The 10,600-nt window shown below is 48.4% G+C and overlaps 1 protein-coding gene across 2 annotated transcripts in view; it reads left to right on the forward strand.

Moving 5' to 3' along the window:
- MCM4 (minichromosome maintenance complex component 4) overlaps nt 1–9,672 on the forward strand; it is a 115,462-nt gene extending 105,790 nt beyond the window's left edge. For both annotated transcript variants that reach the window (XM_069621026.1, XM_069621027.1), the window contains 3 exons: nt 6,222–6,450; nt 8,915–9,048; nt 9,355–9,672. In XM_069621026.1, coding sequence (XP_069477127.1) covers nt 6,222–6,450; nt 8,915–9,048; nt 9,355–9,447 — 456 coding nt within the window. In that variant the 3' untranslated portion in view covers nt 9,448–9,672. The remainder of the gene's footprint in view (nt 1–6,221; nt 6,451–8,914; nt 9,049–9,354) is intronic.
- Nucleotides 9,673–10,600: the final 928 nt, after the last annotated feature.

The following is a 10,600-nucleotide window of genomic DNA, read 5'->3' on the forward strand; positions in this document are numbered from 1 at the left end:
GATCTCCGCAGATTTGACTCGTATCCCTGAAGTTCCCCTCACCTGGGTGGAGGACTGAGTAAGGGAAGAGAATCTGACCGGATACATTGGTTCTTCATCTGGCTGCTATAAAAAGGGACCGAATCCACAGAGCTGCGAGAATCCGTGAAGAAACCTTTGCTGGAAGCCTCCTCTGACTACTACAAGTGCCCAATCCAGTGTCCAGTTCTTTCATCTCCTGACCAGGAATCCAGGGACCAGGTCCTGTGCTGTGGCATCTTGAAGGCTTCCATCCAGAAGCTGCTCTTTTCTCCCAAGGTACTGTGTGGGCTTGGGTAATACTTACCTTCAGTCTGGTGTGCATGCTGTGAGATTGAGTGGGCGATTTGTGTGGTTGGGAGTTTGCCCATACCACTTGCCCAGGCCTAATGCTGGAATGTATATAGGGAGCCTTCTGTGAAATCCCTGAACGCTTTAAGAACTCTGAAATTAATACTTCTCCAGCATGGGGTCTGGAATGGATTTGCATGCTCATGAATATTCCTTGTCGGGCTGGGAATGCTCTTTGAAAGAACAATTAGTTTCTCTTCAACTGCATTTCTCCTCTAAACCAATCACTGAGCTCTGGGTCATACTGCCCCCAGCCAATGACTGCCCTCTCCCTAAGCCCCTCCTCTGGCAGCCATCTTTGGATTTTTTTCAGCACTTTTTTTTTTACCACTCGTTCAAGTATTGGGCGTCCTTGAGTTTTGCTCCTTGAGCTGTTCAGTTTTGTGCTTTTTTGGGGATAAAAAGTTCTATTTTTGCTCAAATAGAGCCTGTGTGCATTTTCGCTCCTTTGGTCGACAAGCAGGGATCCATTTGTTGGTGCATTTCAACGCCCCTCAAGGGCAAGAATCGTCGAAGATTCCAGAAGGCCATCGGGCCTACTCAGCACGGCTGACCATGTTGGAAGAGAAGTTACCTTTTCAAGCTCTGCTCCAGGTGCGCACTGCAGAATGTGACAAACTCCTCCAGTGCCCCTACTGTCCATCTGGATCACAGGGAAGCGGATTGTGAAATTTGCCTCGGTTCTTCAAGCAAACCATGAAGGATCGCCACAGTAGGCTGGCGATGTGGCTCGGCACCAAGGCCTCTGCCCTGTGAGCAAGCAGGGGCATGCCTCACTCAGGACTGGCTGATCCGAGGAGCAGGCTTCGAAGTCCTTTGAGGGTGCCCCATCCGTGGAGGGCCAAAGACCAGGCTAAGCACTGCGTTTCCGTCGGGGTTGCCGCAAAAGCAGGGCCTGTGATGGGCAGGGCGCGATCATCGTCTCATCTGCCTCCATCGCTCCAGCTCCTCCTCGAAGAGGATATCTCCGAAGCTGCGGCAAAAGCCAGAGAAGACTAAAGGTTATCCACTACGAACATGGCCACGGCGGGCGGTTCGCCGCAGCTAAGGGCATCTCCCTCGGATGAGGTGGGATCGTTCTATGCAATGGTCGCCAGAGCATCCAAACTCTTCCAACTGACACCAAGAAGGAAAGTTTCCTATACCAACGGCGCAAGGCCAAGAGGAAGACCATCATGGCAGTGCCTCCCCTGGACGAAATTTGGGAAGAGGGCCTAGCTTTGAAAAATCTGGCCACTGCCCTTGCCAAGAGGGATAGGCTGGAAGAAAGGTGCCGGAGTTAGCACTAAAGTGCTTACGCTCCCAGCCTTCCCCGGGCTTTGTGGTTCAGCGGCAGCGAGAAAGAAGTAGTCTAACCCCTCATCTTCATCCTCCGTTCCTACATATAGCGGGAACAGGTTAGATGCCATGGAAAGAAAGGTGATCTACTCGGCAGCATCAACAGTCAAGGCGGCCAATGCACTTGGAATCCTGCCCAGGTACAACAGGGAGCTGTGGTATAAAATGACCCGACTGCTGTAGTTCCTACCCGACGACAAGCGGGTCAACGCACTTTCCATCCTCCAGGAGGGTGGAGGTGGAGTTGGACCATGCCATCACAGTGGCCCTGGACGTCGCCGATACAGGGTTCTGGCAGATGGGGCATGGTGTCTGCCTGCGTCGTCATGGCTGGCTGAAAGCCATCCACTTCCGTCAGGCAGTCCAGACGAGGGTGTTGGACATGCTCTTTGATGGGGCAACCTCTTTGGGAAGGCCTTTGATGAGTCTTTGCAGGCCATTAAGACTGACACGGAAATGGCCTGTGCCCTGGGCACTATTCAACAACACGGTCCTTCCTTTCATGCCTCTGGCAGGAAGTCCAGCAGATTGTCGTCAGAGGGTCCTCTTCGTACCGGCCGGTCCATGACCCAGGAGGCCTACAGAAGCTGTTCCAATGCTTTCGGTGGAGGTGGCCGACGTTGCTCCTAGGGCGGCACACAGGCCCCAAAGCAAGATTGAACCGTCCAAGATGTCTGGACCCCACCCATGCACCTGAGTGGGAGGCCAACTGGCGGACTTTGTCAGCGAGCGTTAGGCAAGATTGGATACAGTAACCCTGTTGGAGACTACACCTGCCTTGTTCTCTTGGTAATAGGTAACCCACCTATTGGTATGTACTACACAAGTTGGTTGAGTGACTGAGCAGCCAGACTTGTCTCAAGAGGGCTAAATGTGAGTTGCAGAGATGCAACACTGAGTTTCAGAATTACAAGTATCCAAATAACACAGACTCAAGGTTTTCTAGTAAAGCAATTATTTGACAGTCGGTTTTAAATAAGCCTTCTTTAAAAAGGGCAATATGCAACCATACAAATACATTTCATAACACTTCCTTTGATTTAAGATAAGCAAGTAGATACCCTTTTGGGATGACAGACTTCTCAGAGCATGTGAATACTTTTAAATCTCCCAATGAAGTCTAGATTGGATCTTTCCCAGCAATACAGGTTAAACTTATGTACCACCTATGAGGGACAGTTGGAACCAAAGTCCGTGGGTTAGAGTCTGCAGGGAGCCAGAACAGCCAAAGCCAATTTGAACAATGTCTAGGTGGTTAAGGCACTTCTTTAGATAGCACAATGTTTGCAGAGTTTTAAGAAGGAATCCCTGTTGGGGTCACAAGCTGTTAGGCTTGTGAAGGGCAAAGCTGAAATCAACCCTGCAAAAAGCAGCTACTGCAAGTCTCCAGTGAGAAAAAGTAAGCTACAGACAAGAGGTAACTACCCCTTCAGTTAGGACAGTACTTTAGGTTTGAGGAAGAGTATCCAGCTGCCTTCTGTTCTGGTTGCAGTCTTGCAGATCCTGGCTTCCTGGGCCTCAGTCATGGGGACAAGAGGGAGGACGTCTCCTGCACTGCAGTTTGAAGGTTGGCGGTGGTTACGGACTCTTCAGATCAGCAGCACTTTGAGGTTTCAGCTATTGGTAAATAGCACCACTGCGGTTCTTGGACACTGGATGGGCATCCCTTGCTTCGGGAGGGTCCTCTGGATATTCCAGGAGCTCAGGTCCGGCTTAAAGACGATGCACTCGATTCTGGGTTTCCTGGCACTCAGTTGCAGCAGCAAAGTACAGTCAGCCGGTAGAGGTTTTTCAGCAATGTTAGTCTTGGGATCAGTTGGTCCGACCAACCGAAGGGAAGAAGTCATCCGTTCCAGGCTTATCTAGTCGATGCAGAGTTTGGAGCTTCGGCACTGCAGCGGGGCTTCACCGGGCAGTTCAATGGTCCAGGAGGGTTCAGAAAGCTTTTCTTCATCGGATGTTTCGTCCAGTTGTCGACTCTACCTTCTGTTCAGGAGACCTCGCCTTTTTATGCAGGTTTCTCCCTTTCTTGCACATCCTGCTGTCACTCTCACAGCTTGGATGGCTGTCCTGCAAGGACACCCAGCCAATCCGCATTGGGTGCATTCAGGTAACCAAGGAGGATGTTTCGGGCACCTCCCTTGCTTCCCACCCTGCCAGACACCCTAGTGCCAGAGGTGGGTTTCGGCACTGAAGCCTGCCAAAGGCAAAACTAACAAAAACCTGGTTTGGCGCACAGAGTAAAACCCAAGAAAGACCTCACAAGCAAGAAATGGCGAAAAAAGACTGGCCCATTTTAACAAAATGGGCACCCATGGGTGCATTCCTGCAGCTGAGGATTCAGTCTGCAGTAAAAACGCACAATGGTAGGAAAATTTCATCCACTGCCACCAGCCATTAAAAGGAGTGAGGGTAACGTGTAAAAAATGTATGAGTAAGTAGGAAAAGGGGCTACTAAGTAACCCCTCAGTACCTCTACATAAGATTGGGTGTACTGGACCTACATAGAAAAAACAGGTAAGTAAAGTCCATTTCACTTTACTGCTCTTGGGAACAGTTATTTACCCAAGAGAAGGTATTTAAACCTTATGATAAATAAAAGGGACTGCTCTGTGACACTGCACTGAGGGTGCTGTGTGTCGCAATACAAAAGGTAGATGCCTATGGATTTTGTCAGATTCCAAAACCAAAAAACACACAAGTTCAAATCGGATCCAAAATAGACGAGGGAGTGAGGAAAAAAGTCTCCCTCACTTCAGGATAAAAATCAAAAGTCCTAAAGTCAAGCAAAAGAGCTGGGGGTCCCTAAGGTTGAAGGGAATTGGCACAGAAATGAGAATTCTCCCTAACAAGAGTGCAAGATCTGCACCGACCGCTGGGTGCTGGACACTTTTGCCATCGGACACGCTTTAGAGTTCCAGCAGAAGTGTCTGCGGATACCTTTGGTGGCCCGGCAGGAGCAGCACATCCCTCAGCTCCGGCAGGAAGTACGGTCCATGATATGGAAAGGGGCAATGGAGCTGGTTCCAAAGCGGCTCCCGTGTCTACTCCAGATACTTCTTGGTAAAGAAAACCAGAGGCCCATTCTAGACCTACAGCATCTCAACAAATACCTCCAGTCCCAGAAATTCAGGATGGTCACGTGGCAGCACATGCTCGGTCAACTGGAGGAAGGAGTCTTCTTGCCGTCCCTGGAACTGGAGGATGCATACTTTGATGTCCCCATTCACGAGAAGCATCGGAGGTTCCTGTGCATTGTAATACAGGGAAGGCACTACCAATTCAAGGCCCTCCTCTTTCGGACTGAAGTCGGTGCCCAGGGTGTTTACGAAGTGCCTGGCACCAGTGGCGGGCCATCTGCGTCTACATGGGATACACGTGTACCTGTACCTCGATGACTGGTTCATCCGGGCCAAGTCAAGGGACGTAGCCATCGAACACACAGAGGCTGCTAACTGATCTGGGGTTCTCGGTCGACTATCCAAAGTCCTGCTTGATACCATCGCAGAACGCCCGGTTTCTGGGGGGCCAGGCTCAACACGGTCTCCTGCCTGGCGGCTCCCTTAGAAAAGAGGATGGTGGCCCTGCTTGCCAAGGTGCAGCGGCTGTTGGCACTGAACGGTGCAGACCTATGCCGGCCTCGGGGCAAAATTTCAGCCCATCAACTTGTGTGGGGCTGGAGCCAACAATCGCAAAATGGACAATCTCCTGAAATGACCTACACTGATGGCATAGGGCGGGGACTGGCCCTGTGCAGGGGCCAATGGGTGGGGTTAGTCAAATGTCACTATCTGGGCCTACTTGTATTTAAACTATATATTTTTACAATATATAGTTTGTTTCTCTTTGCACCATATGTATGCTACAATGTCTTTGTACCAAGCTGCAGCCCTCTCTCCCTTCTTAGATAAGCCTGGCTGCTGTGTCCATGCTACCAAAACATTTCTCGGGTGGTACAGCCATGTACTAAGAGTGGAGCATATGCACTGACTCAGATATGGTTTGTATGTTGTCTGGGTAGGACTTCAGAAAAACTCTCCTAACAATCTGGGATGCATGTATAGAGTTATGGTGATGTTACCTGACCAAACCATCTCCTCCTTAAAACTGGATATTTGATAACTGGGGAGCAGGAGTGGTGAACGGGGACTCTGGGTCATTACCTCAAACTGTAAGTGATGAATTATAAGAGGGATCCTTTTAGAGAAGCTCCCCTATTTAGGTGAGTTCATAAATTCAATCATTTTTTGGTATTGTTTGATGTAGACATTCCTCTCGTGGATTTTGGTGTCTCTTCCCCCCGCCCCCCCCCGCCCCCCCTTTACGTGGCCTGATCTACGTGTAGCGTGGATCGCCCCACTTACCCTACATCCGTTCCTCCCGTTGTTCGTAATCGTACTATTAAGATGATTGTGTGCTAGCACTTATTAGCTTGTTTGTGTCTTGGCAGATGACAGTGCGACCGAGAAAGAGGTGATCGTGCATGGCCTTACGGTGTTCCTTGTTCCTCCTAGGCATATGTGGACATGCGGAAGGTTGGCAGTGGTCGAGGAATGGTCTCTGCATACCCCCGTCAACTGGAGTCACTGATTCGCCTGTCGGAAGCTCATTCTAAAGTGCGTTTTTCAAACAAAGTTGAAACGATCGATGTGGAAGAGGCTAAGCGGCTCCATCGCGAAGCGCTGAAACAGTCTGCTACCGACCCCAGGACTGGGATTGTCGACATCTCCATCCTCACCACAGGTCAGTCTGATCCTGTTGAGCACACTGCAGGCAGGACCAAGTTCTGCCACTTAGCGGAAAGTTGTCGAATTGAACTATACCCATCTTGAATCTGATTGTAGCTACGCCCTTGATCCCTGGTTACTCAGTTGTGACCCGCAAGGGTGCAGGTGCAGGTGAAGGTTGAGTTCTTGCATGGCTACAGCATCTGCTTCTTTTTATGCACTGTTGCTCGACTTCTCTGCATTGGCCCACTGCAGGCTGCGGTGGCTCCCTGCAGGTACTCTGGTTACATATTTGAAGTCTCACTTCGTTTGCTGCACTCAGCTTCCATGTTGCTGAAGGCCCTTGGCGGAGGACATTACAGAAAGCAGTCTGCTTATTGTAGGTGATTGTTGCTCAATTTGCAAACCAAAACATTAACCAACTTGCCTGTATCTGAACCCAACAACTGTACAGTCCTAGTGACCTTGTTAACATATTGCTGCTTTTTTAAAAAAAAAAAATTAAACGTTTAGAGTGGTTTGTGGTGGGGGTTCAGCACTGCCTTTTCTTGCCCATTGATTACAAGTTGTCTGTTCTACTCTAGAGCATGATAGGTTATTTATAACTCGCGTACCCGGGGGTCGAACCTGCGTTGCACCATGTCGTCTTGCTTCTAGGGCGAGCACGTTTCCCCTGAGCTATTCTCCCGAGACTAGAAGGTGAAAGGGCTGCTGGGCGATTTGTGAGGCCAGCTGTAAAGGTATGCTGCTCAGTTATGCCCTTTCCTGACCTCTGTTACCTAATTAAGCACAACATTGTTGTAGGACAGCAATGAAGGCAAACTCGTGGTGATTCCAATCCTGCTTCTGGTGTGTTGTCTGGCCCTGGTTCTGTCTACCCGTCACACCGCAGGCTGAGACTCCAGTGCAAGTGTGGCACTGCTGCTAGCAGCAGTGCAGCACCCTCCTGCTAAGGCCCAGCAGCCCACCCACAGACCATTTTTTTTAACTAGGTTGAGACACCTGCTCCTGGGCGGCTTTTGCAGGAGACTAGACTCCCTAGGTATCCTGAGCTGCTCATGTTTATTTACTATTTATACAGCGCGCCACACCCTGAGGTATCTGGGCGCTATGCAAGACATCTTGGGGTTCATAAATGCATATGGAAGGATATTAACACAGTAGAGTGTAGACAGGTAATAGAAGCAATGTAACAACATAATGGTGCAGTATAGTGGCAGCAGGATCAGGAAACTAAGCGTGCATGGATACATATGTCAAAGAGAAAGGTTATGCAGACAGGCCAATAAAAGGCTAGTGTCATCTAGTTTCTAAACATCTGGTTTATAGACCCAAACAATGTTATGCGTTGTCCTTGGTAAGTAGCCAATTTTTGGTGTTGGACCTGAAACTGTAAAGGTTAGGGTCACAGTGGGAGGGCATTCCATGCAAGGGTTGCTTGAACCAGGAAGCTAGTACCGCCAGCTCTTTTTAGGCTAAAGCGCGGCGAGATAATGCAGCAGGCGCCGGCTGATCTCATAGGTCTGGAAGAGGTTTTTAGAGCATAAGGTATTTGTGGGCAGCATTATGCAGGCATTTATGGGCGATGGAAACAAGTTATGTAATTGTGATGACATCGAGTAAGTCATAAACTGATTATAAAGCTGCTGGCGCGATTCCCAGGGATGTCTTCTAGCAATGGCCTTGTAACGATCAGTAAGTAAAAACACTGTTGACCGCTCTGTGGGGAATAATCATTTGGTTATTGTGGACCACATTGCAACAAGTTTCTTTTCCTGGATACACTGACCTTTCACACGTAACGTTTTTTTTTATCCTGACTGACTTGAAGACAGTTTGCAATGTAGTATTTTGGTAAAGTAGCCATTTGTGGAAAGACCTTTTCCTCCACCCCCCCTCCCCCAGAAGACTGGCCATGACAAATCTCGGTCTATCCACACTGGTTTGACCAAAAAATAAAATGTTAAACCAGGAATCCTCACAGAACATGGCCGCAGGTGTGGTTCCCTCGACTTTTGCAACATCCTAAGCAAATGTACCATCCAACCAGTGATGTTTCTAATTTTTTTTTTTATTTTTTTTTTTTTATGCCCCTTCTACTTGAGTCTTTTGCTCAGACTATTCACAGTTGCTGGCACGACTTGCATCCACATATGCATCCTCCTCCATTCTCGGTATTATCCTATGTTTTGTCTTTGGATGCCTAGCACAGGGCTGGGAGTTTGGTTATGACCAGTGTGCATGCTGTTTTGCTGTTTTTACTAGCATATATTTGTATTTTGTTTGTGGTTTCTTTTTTTATTTCCGACCCCTTGCTCTCTGCTTGCTGCAGCATCTTGGTGGAGTCCTATGCTCTGAATAGGTAGTGGCGTCCGTTGTGGAGAACTTGTTCTTTGCTTCTTCATGTTGGTGCTTTTTGGCTGTTCGCTGCATGCTTTGAATTATTGCAACTTAACTTCGATCTTGTTTCCCCCTTGTAGGAATGAGTGCAACAGCTCGCAAACGCAAAGAAGAACTTGCCCAGGCATTGAAAAAGCTGATCCAGTCAAAGGGCAAAACGCCAGCTCTTAAATACCAGCTACTCTTTGAAGATCTTCGGGGCCAGTCTGATGTGGTAAGTTTTGTTCTCCATGGGTCTCGTGTGTAGACAGACCTCTGTCCGTGACTGGGGGAGGGCTGTGAAGTGCAGTCGCCAACTCCTGGACTGGAGTCGTTCTGTTGAGCTATATCTGAAGAGGGTATGCTACTCTGTACAGGTGGTGGCGGGTTGTCTCTTCGGCAGATACACAAAGGTATACAAATGAACTAAATCTGATCAAGAGTGTGACCCAGCTCCGGGTCTGTTCACTGACTGACTGCTGCCGTTCTGCTGCCTTGACCTGTTGACGCGTATTTTTCAACGTTTCCATTCCCTTTTCAGGCTGTCACGAAGGAGATGTTTGAAGAAGCCCTGCATGCCCTGGCCGATGAAGACTATTTGACTGTAACTGGAAAGACTGTTCGGTTGCTCTGAGAGGAGCCATTACGAACTTTGCTGCGTCGTTGCTAGTTTGCCTTCGGATGAAATGTAACTATACCAAGCCTTGCGGCCAGCCATGATGGTGGCCAATCGGCTCGCACTACTGCCGGTATTGTAAATAGTCTGGTTCCTCGAGCCAATGAGCAGCAGGAGGGACGCCGTAGTTTGTATATTTCAGAGACTGCCACGCAAGTACAATAAAGTGTTTTTTCTTTGCAACTCGGTTACTGTCTGCTTGCGTGAGGCCCTGCTTTGAAATGCTGGAATTCAATCCAATTTTCGAAATGTCACAATCTGGTTTAAGAATCGGTGTGTAGGGGCATTCGGACAATCAAACTTGCTCTCAGGAGCTGGGGACTGCAGGCGCTGCAGGGACCTTACAAAGCACGACCATCAAGTAGCCAAAAGTCTGCTCATTACATTGCTTTGTTTTACCACTCCAAAACCAATGTGGTTTTGAAAATATTTCTCTACTTTCCATAATCGTTTCTGCCTCGGCTGCACCGCCACCAACCTATTCTTAATTGATGTGCCTTACATCATCACACGGAAGAACTCTTGCATCCAGTCTCCAATACTGCATTTTTAACACCTACTCTTTCAGTCTTTCACATTCCTCCAGAAAGCAGTCATATGAGGTGAAAGTATGTACTGTCCTCCATGAGACAAGAGGGGCATGGAGATCGGGACTGGCTGAAGATGCACAGGGACCCACTCTAAATTGATGCCCCCTGCCCCTTTTCATCTGGGAAGCTTGCCTCGGTGGATACTGTAGCGCACAGGGCTCCAGAGAAGAGTTTGGAGCGGGGAGTAGTTTGCGTCCCAATTTCTGAAGTTGGAAGTAAAATTTATTTTATAGAGCAAAAAAAAAATTCATTCCCAATGGGTTTCTTTTTTGGTCCAGTAGAAATATATATATTTTAAATATATAACCTGTTTTTCTAATCCATACTTGTTTGCATGCATGTAGTAGTATATACACGTTAACATCGGAGTTCTACCATGCCGAGCCTGCTAGGAGGGTCCATTCAGTAAACCGTCAATCAGCCAAGGAACATAAACAATGTGATCAAACAAATTGTGAGTGTGTCCTTATTTCAACTATCTGAAGTGTTTTTATCAGCTAGCATTTCTCCTTTTTTGCACC

This window comes from Ambystoma mexicanum, chromosome 5q (genome assembly GCF_040938575.1).
Source record: "Ambystoma mexicanum isolate Mex_15411 chromosome 5q, UKY_AmexF1_1, whole genome shotgun sequence".
Classification (NCBI taxonomy): Eukaryota; Metazoa; Chordata; class Amphibia; order Caudata; family Ambystomatidae; genus Ambystoma; species Ambystoma mexicanum.